We start from the raw sequence: 19,437 nt of genomic DNA, 5'->3' as shown, positions 1-19,437 counted from the left end.
GAACACTCTCCCTCATCTCGTTCCGTCCGGCCGTGGAGAACCTCGCCTGCCCTAGCGTGGGCGAACATTCGCTGGTAACCTTGCTGGTGAGTCGGACGATATCAATTCCTTAGAGTATTTTGTTGCTAGCTGGCGTTATTGTTGTTGTAGCAACAAATGCCTGTTTGTGTCAGCCAGAGTGTCGGCATGCGCTCGGTTGCGTGTGCGATCACGGGGTGGAGTCCGGCAGATTTGAACTGCTCCAGCCGCGGTTATGCGGGAAAAACATATTATCCCCAATAATTCAACCCCACAACGTGCGAAACAGAACCAAACTAAAAAGCAATGACAGCTCGGCACTGGATAGAGGACGGGTAAACTGACCTCACGCACGTACTCCTCCTGCTCCTGTTTGAGCGTAAGTACTATGAAGAGTTGCTCAAGCTTCTCGTTGCAATAATTTATAACAAACTGTTCAAAACAGTTTTTCTGAAAAGAAAATAAGACACGGGGAAGAGAGAAACCAGCGGACTTCAGAAACATGGTAGGTGCAACACTGATATTGAAAGCAAGCACGGTTACAGTCCACAGAGCATTTCGCTGAAACTAGATATGTACGTTACCTCTAGAACTTCAAATCCATAAATGTCCAGGATTCCGAGACATTTTCTCTTACCGAGGCGCTTTGCCTGGCGGAGAAAGACAACAACGGGACGGTCAGCACATATTGCCGCCACTGATGCAGTAGGACTTGGGAAAGAAAACGCAGTTTTCCTCACCCGTATGCTATCATTTATTCGGCTTACTAACCACGTGAATAAGCGGCTGTACAAAGCTTTGCATAAGGCATTCTTGGAATATGTGGCCTGAAAAAAAAAGCGATTGAATGGATGAATGTCACAGGACGACTGCTAAGTCTAGCGTGTCGCTGTTGCGCAAAAAGCAACAACATCTTTCAGCAATAACCAGCAGTTAGAGCTACGCGTGCCAATTAGAGCTGCTGAGGTAATAACCGACGGCGAAAAGTGGCTAAATATGCACAAGAAGATAACAATGTGAAGCTTTTCCTCGGGCGAACTGATTGAAATGTTTATTTTGTCGTTTTACCTATCTTCAATTTTCATTCAGTATTCCTGCTCCCAATCGCTATTCGTCATCTGTTCGTGGCGGCCCTTACGCGATTCGATAAGGCATCAGTCCTTGATTTTTACTCGCGAAATAACTCTTAAAATCAGAGAACTTTAAAAATTTGCGATTTATAATAGCGATTCCGACTTGTTTTGAGAAACGTGTAAGATATAATCATTCTTTCTAATAGTTCTCAACTCCTAACACAACTGCGTACCGGGGAATTCCGACGCTTGTGTTTCCGTTTTCAAACTCGTTTAGACAGTCAGGGTGAAGACGAGGCCACAACGTGCCATTGTAAGCAACATTATCATTCGCTTTCGGCCAGAGTTGCATAAGATCGGACACGGCTCATTGATTAGGTTCAGTAAATGCGTTTGCAAGATTTCTTGCTCCAAACAAAAGGGAAGAGAAAAACAAAGGGCATTTACTAACTTCTGTAACAGAAGACATTAAATTGTACGCAAAGCACGGACAGAGGCAAAGAGAGACAAAAAGAGGAGGAAACAGAACAGTGTGGTGCTCACTTCATTGGCTGAGAGGTCGGTGACGGCCACGTCGTGCCTCGTCTCCACCATCTTCTGAGTCAAGGCAGAATGGAGGAACGCAAAGTCCACCCGGAGCAACTCGCAAATTTCATACAACTCTGCAGGGAGAGAGAGAGAAAAGAGCAGCATTAAATTTCGCGGCAAAGCTTTCGCCACATTGACGCTGCGCGAATAGCGGTATGTGATGTTGTCGTTAGATGGCGGGAGAAAAGGGGGATGGTGGGAAGGGGGGGGGGGGGGGGCTGGAAGGACCTACACGCGCGCCTCTAGAGAGCGGGGCGAGTGAAATTCCTCCGTGCTCACCATACTCGTTGAGGAGGGCGCAGCTCTCGGTGTCGTCGATGTTCGCGCGCGGCTGAAACTCCACGTTTCCCAACTTGAGCACGACGGCGACCACTTGGAACACGGCGAGTACCTCCCCCTGGCTCATCCCCAGTGCTTCCATGGACCTCTGGCTCGCGGGGATGGCGTGGAAAGGAAAGAAAAAAAGGAGCGCATTAAGTATCCATTTCACCAATTTCTTTGTTCAGTGAAATCTTCTTTCATGTAGGCCGCTTTTGCATCCTTGAATAAAAGTTTGTAGATCTTATCGCGCATGGTCGGAGTGTTCAGGCCTGTGCTACCGGGAATTTGTGTGCTGATATCGGCGATAAAATATTTCTGAACGGCAAAGAGGGGAAGTGGTGATTACTGTCCAGATTTTTAGAGCGCAAACAGATCCGAACGTGGCTGCTGCTGCCAGGCGCGAAATGAGTAGTGCCGTTATGGTAAAGACTGTACCTACGTAAGACGTTAACTAGTTGGATGTAATTTCAGCAAATAAAATTAATACTTATGACGTTGGGAGTACAGCCTAATTTCTCGAGAAGTAATTAATTTTCGATTCAATATAGGCTGCATGAGGAAAGCGGGTTATCTCACTGAAGGCGCTGTACGAGTTCTGGCCCGGATGGTACTAGGCAGTTGCTGTTACTAAACAGGCAAAAAATAAAAATGAAAACGTTAGCGCGCTAAACACTGTAGCACTGTAAAGCCTGTTTAATTACGAGGATTTTTTTTATACAATTGCACAAAAAGAACTTAAACATTACAGAGTGCACATATGCTCAGGTCAGGCCAAGAGAAATAACTTATGCTCTGAGAGTACAAAATTATCCCAACAACTGCAGCATGTGCTTTCACCATCTCGTGGAGAGTACTCACCTTGGTCAATACAAAATAGCTCCTATCGTCCATACTTTCCAACTGAGAACACCTGCTGTGCTTAAGAATGGAATAATTTTCTGTGTTCCTCTGCAACTTTAGGCTTTCTGGAATGACAAAGATAGAACGACTGCCTGTTAGGAATTTTTCGCAGCTTGTGCGCATGGGCTGAGAATGAAAACCCAGTTTTTATGGAAATTATGCTTAAAACTGTTTAGTTTGGTGCACTCTTAACTTACTGACAGCACTATACTTTATTCAAACTGAAAAAAAAAAAGTTATTCTAGTGAAATATTTCCCCTCAAAAATTATTTACTCCTGTCCCGAGGGTAGCTATGAATTAAAACTTGATTCATAACATACGCCTTCAGTGAAGCCGGCATATGACTAGCCGTGGATGTAGCCATGATCTCCAAGAAATTTCAACTCAGGAAACTTGAACTGTTTTTTGTGTGTGAATTCGCGCACGCACGCATGTACGCAAGCACGCACAGACGCACACACACGCGAGCACGCATACGCACACATTCAAGCTTCTTGAGTTGAAATCTTTTAGAGATGATGGTTACATTCAGAGCTAGTCAGAACCGGCTTCACTGTAGACATATATAACGGAGGAGGTTTAAGTTGAGAAAACCCACAGAACGAAGAGAAGAAAATATTCGATGAGAATTATTGCAATCAAACAAAACTTTTTTTGTGTGTAAAAGTGTAGTTTTCTCGGTAATTTAAAATAGTTCATTAAAGCTAAACAGTTTTAAGCATCATTTCAAGAAAAACGGAGCTTTCATTCTTAGTCCGAGCGTAGCTCGTGCGTGTGTGTTTGCGTGCACACGCGCACGGGCTACGCTCAGACTACGCGCAGGCTACACTCGGGCTACGCTGCGTGGGTGCACACACACATGAACAAAACTGCCGCGAGCGAAATCGGCAGTCACGAAGTCCTGTGATACGTGCAGACTCAATAGGTTCCCCACAGCACACGATGATTCGTTCTCGGACAGCACTAATGTGTAACTTCGATACAAAAGTTGTTTATCGTCTGTACCTAGTATGCACGTCGGCAGGAAAGTTACTTCAGCTTAAGCACAGTACGGAACGACCAGTGGTACCTCGATGTGTGCCTTAAATTTTAAAGGCGCATTGTCGTGGTGCGTTAGAGCTCAATTAACAACAGTAAGAAGGATATGCTGCACAACCAATTTTAATGTAGAGTGTGCCTTTACAGCCCCGGTACTTAGTTTTCGATAAATACTACGAAAACTACCGTAATATATGTATTATCTTTGGTTATTTACAATAAGACAATGTCTATACCAGTAGTACGGCGAGCTTTCATAAGGTTTCTGACTTTTTTCTGTGATTTTTTCTAATTAACATGACATCAACAGGAAAATAAACTTACTTAGCAGATGAACTTCAGCTCCGCTCAGGAGCTGGTAGAAGAAATGGAAGTTACGCTCTCCCTGAGTGTGGCTGATTACCCTGGACTGTAAACAAAAAGAAATTAAAATTTAGCAAACATTGTTCCACGTGTATATTTTATATTTGTTTAGTATATTTTAAGGTGGTTTTATGTAAAAATCACAGGCAGGAATCAGTCAATTATAACTAAAATTGCTACAGACCACCGTAATCTTTCAACGTGCAATTATTAGATATTTTGCATGATTTTATATTTTTGTTCCTCTATTTATACATTGCTGTATATCACTGTCTAAATAATCAACATGTTTGAAGCCTTTGCTACAGAAAACCTCGCCCCAGATCCTGGAAGGTGTATTTTTTGTGACTCTCACAAAGTTTAGCCTCCTACGACCATTTTTTATTTTACCTGTTTTCTACAATAACATTATTTACTTTACGTTTCACAGTGCATTCATGCAATAGGGTAATAATGAAGCCATCATAATAGATCTCACCTTTTCGAGAAGATCTGAAAAAATTACAGAGCAAGGTGTTAATGTTTCATGCCGATTGTATAGATATTTTAAATTGTCATGCAATCCAACACTCTACAACTAAAGATGATTCAAGTAGGATGATTACGACTTCACAAGTCATATTGCAAAAGTAAAAGGAATGACAGAGAACGGTGAATAGTTTGCTTACTTTACAGTACACGTACATAAGCTGCATGTGCGATTCCTACACAAGTTAAAACAACTCTGCAATGTTTCGAATAAAATACTAGTCTACCTCAGGTTTACACGAAGTTGTCAATTCAATCTTTAGAAAGCGAAAAGCATAAAAATACGATATGTCTGGAAATGATTTCAAGCTCTCAGTATTTCTCTAGGATGTACTAAAGGTTTACCCACAATTTGTGATTACTCCGCCGACTGGATCCCCTTTGAAGTCAAATTCTATATCGATGTATTTGCCCTGAAAAAAAAAAGAAAGCCCATCACACCGTAAGCGCACTCGCACGGTCTCCAGAGAGCAGAACGGCGAGTTTGAAACGAACAGCAGCTTACAAATCTTGACGAGTTGTCGTTCCGGTGCGTCTTGGCGTTCCCGAAAGCTGCGTGAGCGGCATAAACGGGTGCGACGTGTATCACATAAGTTGCACACTGAAAAGCTTGACGATGCCGCAAAAGCAGTACGAGAAAAAAAGACGTCAACCATGCTTACACACCGCCCCGTTTCTTAATGAGTAAAGCAATGAAAAATCTCATTTGTGCCGCGATGCGAAATCAACAGCTGAGATAAAGATGGTTCGTTCAATGACGACGAGAGAAGCGACTGCACAGATGGCCAAGAATTTGAGTGGTTAGTTTCCCAAGGCCACACAGCCTCTGTTATGTTTAATGGTGGCGCCGCAAACGGCTTTCAAAGAAGGCATGATAAAATGCACGCTTGAATAATTTATCCCGCTACGATTCCTTGAAAGTACGTCACTGGATCTACAGGAAAACAGCAAAGCCATAGAAAACGCGCAATAGTGCTGCAGGAGATGTATTTTGTTAAAAAAATAAACAGTTGATTTATGGAATATAATCGAAAAATAATTTTTCAACTCGAAAAAAATAAGCAGGTTAACTGCGCAGCGACACTCTACGTTTGCGAAGGAAGCAGGATAGTCGGCGCAAGGCGTGCAACCTAAAGAACTGTTTACAGAAAATAACATGCAGCACCACTAGACAAATTGCTCACGCCTTGCAGTAGTTGCCTAGAATGGTTCTCTCTAATGAATGAAAACATTAGTTACTACTCTTACATATACGCTGAACCACTCCATCGCTTTGACAGCTAATCCTGGTCCCAAGAACCAGGAGAGAAAAGCACGTGCAAAAAACACCCACGAACCGAGCTTTCCAGCGCTCAGAACGTTTTCAGGTTCCGAATTCAAATGCACACACTGAAATACAAACGCACGTCATCCACTTGTAGCGCTCCTCGATGATGCACAACGCTAATGCATCGCATTCATCACGGTAGTGTGGAAGGAGCTATGCATCACCCGGACTAAGCGCACACGCTCCAGCACACACGCACACATACCTTCGAGAACGGGCGTGCTCCGAAGGATGTGCTCTTTGATGGCGCCCACCTCTTCGTCTCTGCCGGACACAGCCGCCACGAACTGCATGACCAACTTGCTCGCCTCTGCAATCAGTGAATAGGCAAATGGGAAAATTCGCTGGAAGGCCTAATTACATTGTGTTGGCAGTGGAACAGCATTAGAATATGTTGATGTCTTTACCGGAAGTGACATCACTTCCAGTCTGGTGACCCCACCGCACTCCAGCCAATGGAAATCATCCGGTCTGGTGACGTCACTTCTCTCCAGGCAATGGGTGAATTATATTACCGACGACATATTTTTTGTCCGATGAGGGTTCTAATGCTATCAGATTTTGATAAAAAGAAAGCAAGGTAGAAGTATGCAACTATTCAAGCTTAGTGCTGGTTCATAGGCTTATCTCTTAGATAAATGGCCCGGACGCATCATGTACATTTCGAGTTATCAATGTGTCCCAATAAAAGTACAGATGGCTCCTTTTTCCTGATCAAAGATGTGAGAGGATATGGCGTGCGCAGAAGGCACCAGTTTATATATTTGTTTTTTTATTTTTATTTATTTATTTATTTATTTATTTATTTATTTCTATGTGTACACTACAAGATATAAAGAGAGAGAATGAACTCCGCACGCCTAATTACAAGGAAAAAATTTGTGGGGCAGTAAATGCTTCGCTTTCAAATAAGTTGACGGTTAAAATTAAATCTAACACCAAAAACGTTCTTTGCTACTTACTGTCTCGTTCTCGTGTAAAAAAAAAAAGTGGTCACGAGAAAACTGTACAGGACTGCAAATACAGGACTCGCACGAAACACACTGAACGTGTAAAATGAAACTTCGACAAGACCAGGCAGAAACCTTCAGCGATCTCTGCGAGACTAACAGACCTCCGAAGCTCGGGGTAAACTTGAGCAATTTATTGGGCGTTCAGTATGGTCCTGTAATACGGTTTATGCCCATGCCCCCAACGTTTTCTTCAGAAACAGTGGCCTCGTTTCTAAGGCTGGTAGCTCGACCTATGGCTTCTCGCGATGAGAAGAATTTTTCTAAGAGCTCATCACCTATGATTCGCTGAAATTACTACTGCACGCTTTGTTTCTCGGAAGTGAAACTTCAAGCCGCCCACATGCCCTGATGATTGACAAAGCATGATGCAAAGAGCCAACAATTCCGTGGCCGTTGTTTGAAGCGAAAGCGTGAAAATTATTTTAAAGTAGAAAAAACAAAAATTTGATGGCAGGCACATAACGGCCCAGTATTTTACTGCTGCATGACGCGACAGGAAGGTATATATTAGCGCGGGGAATTTTAGGAAGCCCGGAACGTCACCCCTGTTTCTGCTTAAAACAACAGTCCTGTATATCTCGCTTGCTTCGGTGTTCCAAGCAAATTAATATCCCTCTTTAGTATAAACTCATCCTTCTGGGGCCAATAAACCGCCTCGTGATATAAGAGGAACCTTCAACTCCATTTCACCATTCGTTCTATTTACATAAGCTGAGAACGCGAAATTGTTTTCGTCCGGCAAATGTGGTGCTGGGGGCAAATTTTCCAGTGGTGTGCCGAACAAAACAGTTTAATTCTGGTGATTCGTTTTAATCAAATATTTCATTGCAATTACGACAAGTATTCGCTCTACGCTGCTAAAATAAAATAATATTTGTCATTTTTAAAATTAAAGCTGGACATAAAATTGCGCCCTATAAGCGCAGATGAAACAGAAACACGGTACCAAAACCGGCCACAGTAAGGCAATTGCAGAGTGGACACCTTAAGCCAGTTACAATGCTTATACATGTTTGGCAAGAACTCACGGTCACGAAACGGCATTTTATAAATCACAAAAATGAAAAAGAAAGCAGGTCAATTTCTCTCTCTTTAATGATAAATAAAGGTTGGTGCAACTCTTGTTTGGTGATTCTTAGGTATTTTTTCCCCACAATAAACAAGGAACGAGAACTGTCTCCTGGCAGAAACAAATGCCACATGGCGTAAAGACGCCATGGATGTTTTAGCGCTTATTTTTGTTTACAAGTCTCATAATGGAGTAAAACACCCTTCAGCGGATATGAACAGAACAATGCGCTGTCCCATGCCAATTATTCTTTCCTGAAGTCCGACTGTACTCAAACGAATGTACTCAAAGTACATTCGTTTGCCTTAATTCCTGGCTTCACTGTCGAAAAAAGCGCGATCGCCAATACATTCGCAATTACGCGCAACCAGCGTGAAAGTAGCCGCACTCCGCTAAGCAATAATTCTGACGGAAGCCGCAAGGTGGCGAACCTAACGCCCACCGCGTAAAGTTCCAGTGACTTTACCACCGCACATCTACGCCACCCGCGTGACTAAATGGGACTACTCCGACTGGTCCCTCCGTTACGTTTCACGCAACAAGCCTCCAAAATAGTGCCGTAAGTACAGCGATCCATGCGTCGGGTTGCAGAAGAACCCTGCGGCTCGAGAGTTTTCACGCTCGCTTTCTGCCGCCAGGGTCGCGCCGCCTATGATTTCGTTCACATGGGCAACACGGCATTTGGTGGAGCAACGAAGTCGAATGCGATGATACATTTACGGCGGCGGTAGCCGTTTTTCTCTCACCACGGGTGAGGGTTTTTCCTACTGGCAACCCTGGTCAAATCCGCATACACTGCATACTTAGGCCAACAGTAATTTAAGGTAACATCCAGAAGTGAACAGTTAGGCAGCGTGTCATAGCGGCAAAACGGCTGGTGAATTCTGCGATATCTCTACTTATACCTCTGAAAAATTTTCAGCGAAAATTGCAATTATAAAACAAATCGGTGAATTTATCCTTATGTAGAGGTACTGATGAATGGTATTCAACTACAAAACAAGTTGCTCGCACACCGTTTGACAGGTGCGCAGCACCAACTTTGGAGGAACTTCGCATTAAGTGTTATATATATAGGGGATTTAAAACCCCAAAGCGACTCAGGCTATGAGGGACGCCGTAGTGAAGGGCTCCGGAAATTTCGACCACCTCGGGTTCTTTTACGCGCACTGACATCGCAGAGCACACGGGCCTCTAGAATTTTGCCTCCATCGAAATTCGACCGCCGCATATATATATATATATATATATATATATATATATATATATATATATATATTTGTGAAAAAAAGATTCACAATGAAAATAAGCGTTACATTTCTGGCAACGCAGAGAGCACCATTAGACTTGCCTGTTTTTCCTGCGCCGCTCTCCCCGGTGATGATGACGCACTGGTCTTGATTTCGATTTTTCAATGAAGTGTATGCGTTATTCGCTACTGCATAGCTGAAAAAAAAGAAACACAAGTGAAGAGCCGCATAATAGGCTTAAGCAGTGCGCTACGCGCTACTTCCTAAGGTATGGCAATAAATACGACACTTCTGTGCAAAAAAAAGGCGTGATCAATACTTTTATTTCATTTTTACTGCAATCCCAGATAGTAAAAACGACAGAATCATGTGTCAAAAATACAAACTGTGTTGTAGTTTTGACGCAACGGCATATTTTTTGTACTTTCTCAGCTTTTTTCTGTAGTGCATTGGTATTTACTGTAGTACTTTTCTGTAGTCATTGGTGCTGCGGTATTTTCTATAGTAACTAGATAAAATTTTGTTGTTACAACAAAAAGTTATTTTGTTACTACAAGTTATTGGCCAAAAACATTACAAAAGAACTATTGTGACGAAAAAAAAATTTCTGCTGGGTTTTTCGACTGGGATAGCAATGTTAGCTTGAACTCCCTCCGGAAATTTGACGTCTGTTGAAGTGAAGCCTCTAGTACAAGCATGGAGCCTCCATCTTTCACCCAACCCTCCAGATGTTCCACCCATCGGCAATCTCTCTACCGCACACGCTAGATCACAAGGACACGCTAGATGGTTGCTCGCCACCCTGTATCCACTGATTTACCTCATCCCAACCTTCGGCCCCCACCCACCTTCAAAATGTGCCATGCATCACTCATCCACCCAACTCTACCCTCCAGAAGCGCCATCTGTCACCAACACAGCTATTTCCACCCTAAACAAGTCCTAAACCCAGTAGGAGGCCACGCTGCAGCAGAACGAAAAGGCGACGGCCAAATCGAATTGAGTGACGCAGTGGGAAAGTCAGCTTCCCTCCTGAAGCACCATACACTATACACCTACTAAACCTCCAACCGCCACCCTCAACCAACTTCCCCCACCTCCGCCCTCCAGATAAATTATGCCACGTGTGTGAAGCCTCGGTTAGAGTTAGAGTAAAACCATCAAACTAATCATCGAGGGCAAATCCAACTGCTTTCGCAGATTTGTCGCATTTGTTTTTTTTTCTTCCACAGCCTATACTCTTTATGAAGCTCCCAGTTCGTGGCCAGCAGGAAAACTGCACAACGCAATTCTCTCGCGACAGAATACCCCTTTTTATCAAGAAGTAATTATACGCACGCTGATTACTGCAAGTGTATTTGTACCAGCATTTCTGGAGGTGCACAGCGCCCCATCTACATCGTTACGAACTCCATTTTGATACAGGCCAAGCACCAAAAAAAGGCAGGCTCAGAACAGTTTTACAAGCAACCGCTTGGTAGGCTCACAATTCAGTCCATTTAGAAATAGGTTTGAAACTTGCATCTGGTACGAAAACCCTTTTCCGCCACCTTTCGATCCGCAGTGAAGCTAAGACAGCTCAGTCAGAGAGCGGGATAGCAGTCGATATCCTTCGGCATGCACTGGGCTTGTAGGCCTAGCTCGACTGTCCAAGCCGACACAACGACCACGTCTCTCACATGTGCGGGGGCAACTCGAACATGCTGCACTTCTCGTAGGCTTGGATCACGTCCGGGCAGTACAGGGCCAGCTTCTTGTACGGGTTTACGGAGACCACCACGGTGCCGATGTAGGTCTGCGTTGCAAGAGGAACAAAATGAACCGCGGGGCGATTAATCGAAACGGCAACCGACCGCTTCCACGGACACGAAAAGCGCTTTCACGCGGAGCCACTCACATCAAAATTCAGCTGGAAATAACAAAACTTCGCTACCATAGAAGCTATGTTGCGGACGCCTGTCTACAAAACAGCCCGGGTAAGAGACGGTGATTATGGCTCGCAACGAATTTGTTTTGTTTTTTCATGAATGCGCGGAAATTACCTGCTGTTTCATCATTAGTGCTGAGGAAGAGGCAGCGATTAAGGGTACGCAGCACGAACGCACTAGTACTAAAAAAGAAAAGAGACATTAAATGCTGTGACACTCAGTAAGATCGTAAAACGTAACAAAAAAAAAGCAGCGGCGGTGACATAGCGGTAGCCAAGAGTCAATTCCGCGGCAGGGTAACAAAGGCGCGCTACAAGAAGCATGGAACCCGGTTGCTTGTAAGGTCAAGCGGAAGGAAGCGCGGTTGGGCAGTGCGGAAGTGGCAAGAAACGTATCCGGTCTCCGCAGCTGTAGCAGCTCTGCGCAAGTGAGCTTCCCGAAGCTATAGAGAGTCCAGAGGGCAACACTGGGCCAGCGTCATAAACCAAGCGGGCCTCGGTGTAACACAGATATAAAGGTCCGCGCAAACGGGCCCGAGGGCTGCGCGATGGGAGGAGTGAGTGCTTGTTCGTTCCGCTTTTTGTTCCGCTCATTTTTTCCTTCGCCAATGCTTTCATCCAAGCATCAGTTAAGTGCATTAAAACTGGTAGCAGAGACTGCATAATCAATAGTGTAAGCTAATGTGGCTACGCCTCGTGGAAGGCACAGTAGCTAGCGTATCTTCATCTGTTTTCAACCTGCAAGCACGCAGCATCACTTGAGCCACGCAACTCTCACGCCGATTTCCTGCCGTCATTCTGACCTGAGTCAGAATAGAACGTCTTGACGAAGTGTTTTCTTTTTTTTTTCTGAATTGCTGAAAAGTATTTTTCGATCGGAAGCTTGAAAGTATTCTTTTCTGTTTGCAACAGCTATGCAGCATGTTTATGGCGTCGTTTTAACTAAAACACGCTGTAATTCGTGTTCGCGTCGAGGCAGTTACACACTGGCTTGGAAAGAAAATATACCTGTTTGTCAAATTGTCAGTGGATTCGCCAAGAGAATGAACTGAGCTCTTCGGCACTACCCGTTATGAAACGCCTCTCATGCTACATGTATCTGAAACCGGCAATGCGACTGGTCCAAATCAAAGGCGGTTGGCACACCATCACGTCATGAGCGACATTCAGACCACTAATCTGCATTATAGAGGACAAAGTTTAGTGATATCTCCAGTGCAGATTAGAGATTCAGCCGAGCTGCTCAACGCAGTTCAATAGATGATTACGGCGGAGAGAGAAAATTTGCAGGGCGCCAACATTTACTAAACTCCAGAAGCTGGCCTCAGCTCCCGGCCGGATTCGTAACCAGCACAAACGAGGACTACCTAACCTCCAGTGGCTACTGTGCACACTCAGTTTATGAACGGGATCTCTATGGCAGCTCAAGAGAAGTAGACGTGTGTGCGTACGTAGATGAGGTCCCTCTTGAACCGCTGGTGCAGGTTGGCAATGAAGGCCTCTTCGGTGGGCGGCTCGAGCAGCAGGGCGTCGCTCAAGCCGACCTCCTGGTCCAGGCTCAGCACGCCGCGGGCGCTGGCCGACGACGAGGGGCGCTGCTGCTGCTTACAAAAGAGGGGAGGGAGAAATTCATTTTTTACGCATGGGATACTCTGCACGAAGCATACGGAATTTTTTATGTGAAATTTAAATTGTAGTAACTTTCCGCAGTTCAAGAATAAAACTTTATGCTTGATTTTATGCCGTGCATTATTTTTATGCTACGTCCCTAATACGCCAATTGTGTCCGTCTGAAAAGTGCAGTTCGTAGAAATTAAATTCCTCTTTTTTGTTATATGGAGCCGCAAAGCTCTAGGAGTGACATTTGAACATCTAGAAACTCGGGAGGTTTAGATATATGTAGTGAAGAAATTGCGAGAATAAATCAAAATCCTTTTAGAAATAATCGAAAAACTGATTTTTTTTTTCGTTTCAGTGCAGCCGGTTTCAAACAATCCTGGTTTTTCACGCCACTGACTGGGAAAAACGCATTTAAAGTTGGTGTTTCAAGACTTGTGCTCAAATGTACCATATGTCGTCGCATTACAGGACAGCGTTATCCGACAGTAATACTATCGAAAACCTTAAATAGCCTTTTCTGCCATAAGAGAACTTTATTCTGAGAATCCAGGTACGCCCAAACAAAAATTCAACAACGTTCGCACCATCCACAAGCTGATTCTGCGGCTCCTCTGTTGCCGCGAAGTAGCTACGGGACAATTGGACTATAGAGAGACAATCGAACTCTCGTCTTCACCTGCCATTGTACGTCAGTAGAACAGAACTGTCTGCCACTTACACGTACAGTAGATAGAACATTGTTCCATATAGAATTTCTTCAATTTAATTGTAGCGTTGTTGCACATACTTTACAATATTGTTCTGGGACGCGGTCCCAGTTGTTTAAACTTTTTAAAAGTTTTACTTGCGTTTCTGCCACTGATTAGAACCTATGTGGAACCCAATTACCTACGTGAAACGAATGTGGAACCGTGCAAGGAATTCGGGTGCTTAGCACAAATTTTCGGCTCTAATCTCATCCTGGTGGTGCACTTCAAAGTATTTGTGAGCTACATAGGAGTGGTGCTGGAAGAGGCTACCATTTATCTTTTAGCCTCTCTCTTACGTTCAGTCTCTAAGCTATCTTGCCCATTCTTGCGGCCCATCGGCCAAGCCAGCTTGGCACGCTGAGGACACAGCAGATCACTTAGTTCGCAGTAAGCACCCGCCTTGGTGGTACAGTGACCTTGACGCTCGGGCTTCTGACCCCAAGGTCGTCAGATCAAATCCCAGCTACTGCGACCGCAAATGCAAAGACACGCCTGTACTTATATTGCAGCGCACGTTAAAGAACCGCCGGTGACCGAAAATATCTCGGGGTACTTCACTACCGCCTATGTCACAGACAGTGTACAGTGCAGCAATGATAAGTAATATTTAAACTCTCCATTTGAACTGGCTGCTGCCTAAACCTGTGATTACTATCTGGCCAATACAAAATTCGATCAGCACAACGGTTCCATTCTTGAACAGCATTCTTGAACAACGTATTAACCCCAAAATATAACCCAACCTCAAACCTCTAAACAGGTGCTCTGTTAATATAGAGCATTTGTATGTGTAAAAACATCTGTAATATTGTATGCAGAACCACGCAATATGCCTAGTGGAGTTCTTTTTAATTTATGTTACCTGTACTATCATTTCACGCGTTTCACAAAACACAACGAAGCTACCGGCAGTCAATCGTATAACGCAGTAAGCCATCAAAACGACAGTACACAAAGCGTAGAAATATTCACAGAAATCACCAGTGATAATAAAGCGCCACTCTTTAACCAGCACTTCGAGGGTTAGCCCGCATAAGAGAGAGAGGTGTATTTCAGAGAAAGGCAGAGACTGGCCTGAAGGCGTACCACCTGGTCTGCTATACTCTGAACTTGGGAAGAGGTGAATAAAAAGGGCTATGATGGGTGACCATGTAGATACAAGAGATATTCGAATATATAATACACCAGGCGATCAGATAAACTAATCCGCATAAACTAGCAAAGCAGCTCTTTGCTGAAAATGGGTAGAACGCTCACGAAAGATGGCAATACAGAACCGCCTTGATTTGTTAAAATTTTAAAGCATTTGTTTCCATGGAGGGTCACCATATCCAGAGTACAAAATTAAACATAGATTATTTATAAATATTCGGGAGCTCTAACACGATAACATTTCAAGAAGCTCGCTGAATATTTTATCTCTTTACGAGCTGTTCCTCCATTTCTCTCGCTAAAATGCAATGCCCAGGGCGGTTGGCACTTTTTTTTATATAGAAGGCAATAAATAAAATAGTGCCTTTCGAGCAAGGGAGAACGCTACAATGCTGCGAAAAAACAACTCCTATGCACTGAAATGCCCTTTATTTTTCTACCGACTTCCGCTGCTGATTTCACGATACCCGCCGAAACTTTCGAACGTTGCGACAAAAACATTTTCCGACACGCAAGAACAAAGCCGAGAAGAATGCAGCACAAGCTCCGAGAGAGCAGACGCTCCGCCGTCAAGAGACAAGGAGGAAAATGGGTCGAAAGGTCATTTTTATTTATGATCACGCTGCTCACTGGCTAACATCAATCCCGGGCAGAAATGCGCCTCTGGTCGCGCCTTTTCTATTGCGCAATGCTTTGAAGAAAGGACTGTGGACATGATTTTTTTTTAGAATTTCAGTTCTTGAATTACCCGGCTGGTGGTCACACAATATTCAGGGTATGGCAGAGTCTCGTCTACGCGGCCATCCGTCACAAGTTCACACGTTACAAAGCAACGAGAACTCTACACCACAGGTCAAGGAGTGTAAGCGACCTGCCTTCCCACCTTCTCGCCTTCATACCCCAACCAAGCAGCATCCAGGTCTGGACACCAACAAATTTAATGCCGTATTTTCTGGCCAGCTATAGGTAAATCGCGCTGTCATATCACTACCTCATTGTCACAAAATTCTCAAGATAAGTCTTGCTTCTGTGTACGTCGACGCCTCTCGGTGGCCAGTGCGATAAAATTAACGTGTTAAATTCGCATATGTATGCTGTCATGACCAAGTTTTTTGACGCGGATGACAAGTTTTTTTTTTCTTTTTCGCCAGCAAATTAGTGACAGTATTCATCATTTACGCAATTTCAATCAAAAGCGAGTCGTACAGACATTCGCAAACAGACAACTGCAAGCGAACACGTTCCGCATAATTAGAATTTTTTTCTCAGAACCTTTGACATTCTTGGCGCCAGTGCAAGCGCCAAGTGTGCTTCGTCGCCAGTTCTGTAGTAGCTGCCAAATCTTGCTATGTGCGCAGCGCTTATTGGCGCATACGTTCTTCTCAACGCGTTCTACGTCCTAAAACCAGCGGTTGTAACTGCCGGGGACGCCGAACGGTGAGCTCCTTTGGCCCATTGTGCTGGCTGGCCTATTGGCCGAGTAGACTGCTGCACCGGTCGCGGCCACGTTGCTGAGCTTCCGCTAATACGCATGCATTAATTAACAGGTACGAACATTTCAAAATGCCGTACTTAAAACTTGCTTTTGCTAAGAGAACTGCTCTTGAACTTGCCGGGTGATTTTAAAATAATGGAGTGACAAGAGGACTAATCCCTTTTCAGCTAAACACTGAAAGCAGTTAATTGAGGTATATCGTTATAATTCACTTGTAAGCAGGCTCTTCTAGTTTTGCGCTAAACCATAAGTAATTAATTTTCCCAAAGTCAGTTTTAACCGCCGACGGTAATTAAGAGAACCTTGAATAAGCTAGCCTGTGCGATCATGCTTTTAAGCAAACTAGCAATTGCCCTAGCCAATACTGGCGAGGCCCATGGCGGCTTTCGTCCAACGAAGCCTTGAGAACTGAAGCAAATGAGACAATCCTCCACTGAAACAGAACTTTCCACTAAGCAGTACTTTACGAAACCATCACGCCATACTTATACTGTCGCGGTCAGTAAGCCCAACAACGGTCGAGCTCTTGATGCAGCGCACTCACAAGCTCGCGACATTGTGAATAGGGTGTCGCCAATGTACCTCATTTGCCTTCTTTAATGCTTTGTTACCTTGACTTGCTTTGTTTTGAGATGTCTTTGATACCGCTTTGCAAAGTCTGTGTAAATAGTTAATATACATAGAACACTACTTCACTGTAATAAGTATGTTTTTTTTTTAAATCGCAGCGGTGGTCCAGTGGTTTTAGCATCCGCTTCGCATGCGGGAGTTGCGGGGTTCGATTCCCTGTGCCGCCGGGTGCCCACCAGTTGTCCAGTGGGTACAATCTCTCCCCTGTACTGGTAATTGCCTTCTCAGTGGTGAACTATTTGGATTAATGGTCATTGATCCAACTTTGAGCACGCTAAACACGTTTGCCTTGGCGCTTTTTAGACATACTGCCACTGGGCTATTAAAATAAAATATTGCTGAATTATGCGGCAAGTTTACGTGAGAGCCATATTTTTTTTTGCATTTCCCAAGCACTTTCAATCTACTCGCGTCATCACAGCTTTGGCACATTACACGCCTGGTGTATGATACACTACCCCAGGCGCATAGTGCACTTGCGATTTTGATGCAGAGGGGAAGAAATTGCCCCCTGAGTGCGAACAAAGTGTTCCCTTTCACATTTCTCGCATCTGTACATCGCCATAATCGTTTTATTTAGACGAAACACAGCGTCGCAGGATTTAGCCGCTAAAATACACACAGCTGTTCTCAACGGCAGAGCATGACGCTCTAACGAGCATCGCATTGCAACACAACGCATTTACGTCGCGCTGGCACTCTTTGCTCCGAGTGCTATGAGGACGTCAAAGGGTGTTAAAGGCACCGGGCAGAACTTCAAGATACCAGCGGGCGGCCTGACAGCGGGGGTCAAAAAAAAAAAGCAGCCGCGCGAGAAAGAGCATCATGCACGGGGCCCGCGCTCTGGTTTGAGGCTATCAATAAACTTGAATTACATTGAACCACATACTCGCAACAAGCGACGATACGAAAGAGGGGGGGGCGGGGGCGATGCACGCGCGCCTCGTTAGATTGATGCTCCACGTCGGCAGCGCGGTTTCGATATCTCGCATATCCTGCATTTTGTTCTCTTTTTTTATATTTTTAAACCGAAGCGCGCTCGCAACGAGCGCGCGCTTCGAGGCGTGGCTTGGAGCGTCACGCCACAGCAAGACTGACGTGGCCCTCTTTTTAGCTGCCCGCTGATATCGCGGAAGTAAAAGCAAACTCCGCCAGCTCGCATCCGAGATATACTAAGCAGCTGAACAAATGGCCCGTCACGAGAGACGACCCCTTTCGCCCGTAATATATTATACGAATTCCTCGCTGTTTTTTTTTCCTGCGGCGTTCTTTTTTTTCCATCATTCACGAAGGCGAAGTTGAAATTTAGCTTTGGCTTCACTTTTCTCAGCGTGTTTCCTTGAAGTAAAAAAAATATAACGAAGTGCCTTCAACGCTTCCGTTAGCTTAAAAAGGCATCAAGGAAACGAGTCTGAATTACAGAATGTTTGTAACAACAGTCGGGCGGCTTGTAAATTAAGTCTGAGTGCTCCGTTTTCTAGGTTCCTTTATAGTTCATTACCACGAGGAGACAGACCTAGGAGGACATCTCTTCACTACTGCTTACTGTGCGGCCTGCTGTTAAAACTGTTGCTCGAAGCAAATTGCTGCACATTCTCTGTTGTTACACTTCTGCAGTGTTTGCAGCTATTTCCTCCACATTTAGTGGCTTACAAGCGAGAGACTATTTTCGTCGTCCTTTCTATCCTTTGTCTTTGCTTGTTGTTTTCTTTCGTGTTTTGTGTTACTTTTACGTAGAGTTAGTGGTCGTTTCACTGCCTTCAAGATAGAGTAAGCAAAATGGAAAGGAGAGCCCAGAACACTCCAAATACACCTTTGTTATTTTATGTGCAAGAGAAGAACAGGCAACAAACCTCTAGTTAGAGCCGCAGGATTTCTGTGAATTTTTTTCGGCTTTGTTATTCCAGTTCGCAAACTAGCAATCAAGGAAGTAAGCAATCAAACAAAGCTTTTCTTAAAGATGAAATTGAGCAGGGCTTCTTTATTTTTTGTTTTAAGTTACGACCAGTTAAAAATTTATCAATGACCATAGTCAGCAGGTCGTCGCCAATTAAGTGCCCTCTTCATAAAGAACAGAAAGACGAAGCCTAGACATCTCCTGGTAGCTTCGGAAAAATAATTATGCCAGCCACCGGCAGCGTAGTTTTTGGCGGCCCGTGCCTTCACAGCTAACGCGCGAGCAAGAACACTCAGTAATCATATCTTGATACTAGATCCTGCCTGTTTGTGCTCTTTATTTCTACACCCCCTCTACTTTCCCCTCCCCATACACAATCATGGCATCCACTGGTGCATTTTATAAAGAAGCATTAATTCGAAAACGGATGGTGCACACCGAAGCTTCAATCGCGATCTGCGGCGCATCGTATCAAAGG

At 44.4% G+C, this 19,437-nt stretch overlaps 1 protein-coding gene across 1 annotated transcript in view; it reads right to left on the bottom strand.

The window, feature by feature from the left end:
* LOC144093521 (unconventional myosin-Ia-like) overlaps positions 1 to 19,437 on the bottom strand; it is a 145,388-nt gene that overhangs the window by 31,035 nt on the left and 94,916 nt on the right. Inside the window, exons 3-16 of the mRNA XM_077626999.1 lie at positions 12,868 to 13,020; positions 11,169 to 11,284; positions 9,591 to 9,685; positions 6,363 to 6,467; positions 5,336 to 5,382; positions 5,180 to 5,243; positions 4,781 to 4,794; positions 4,264 to 4,348; positions 2,859 to 2,965; positions 1,959 to 2,106; positions 1,635 to 1,753; positions 759 to 845; positions 603 to 668; positions 364 to 468 (exon numbers count right to left, since the gene is read on the bottom strand). Of these exons, the coding sequence (XP_077483125.1) occupies positions 364 to 468; positions 603 to 668; positions 759 to 845; positions 1,635 to 1,753; positions 1,959 to 2,106; positions 2,859 to 2,965; positions 4,264 to 4,348; positions 4,781 to 4,794; positions 5,180 to 5,243; positions 5,336 to 5,382; positions 6,363 to 6,467; positions 9,591 to 9,685; positions 11,169 to 11,284; positions 12,868 to 13,020 (1,311 nt within the window). The remainder of the gene's footprint in view (positions 1 to 363; positions 469 to 602; positions 669 to 758; positions 846 to 1,634; positions 1,754 to 1,958; positions 2,107 to 2,858; positions 2,966 to 4,263; positions 4,349 to 4,780; positions 4,795 to 5,179; positions 5,244 to 5,335; positions 5,383 to 6,362; positions 6,468 to 9,590; positions 9,686 to 11,168; positions 11,285 to 12,867; positions 13,021 to 19,437) is intronic.

This window comes from Amblyomma americanum, chromosome 6 (genome assembly GCF_052857255.1).
Source record: "Amblyomma americanum isolate KBUSLIRL-KWMA chromosome 6, ASM5285725v1, whole genome shotgun sequence".
NCBI lineage: Eukaryota > Metazoa > Arthropoda > Arachnida > Ixodida > Ixodidae > Amblyomma > Amblyomma americanum.
The sequence above is the reverse complement of the archived record's forward strand: the minus strand, read 5'-3'. Positions and strand labels throughout refer to the sequence as shown.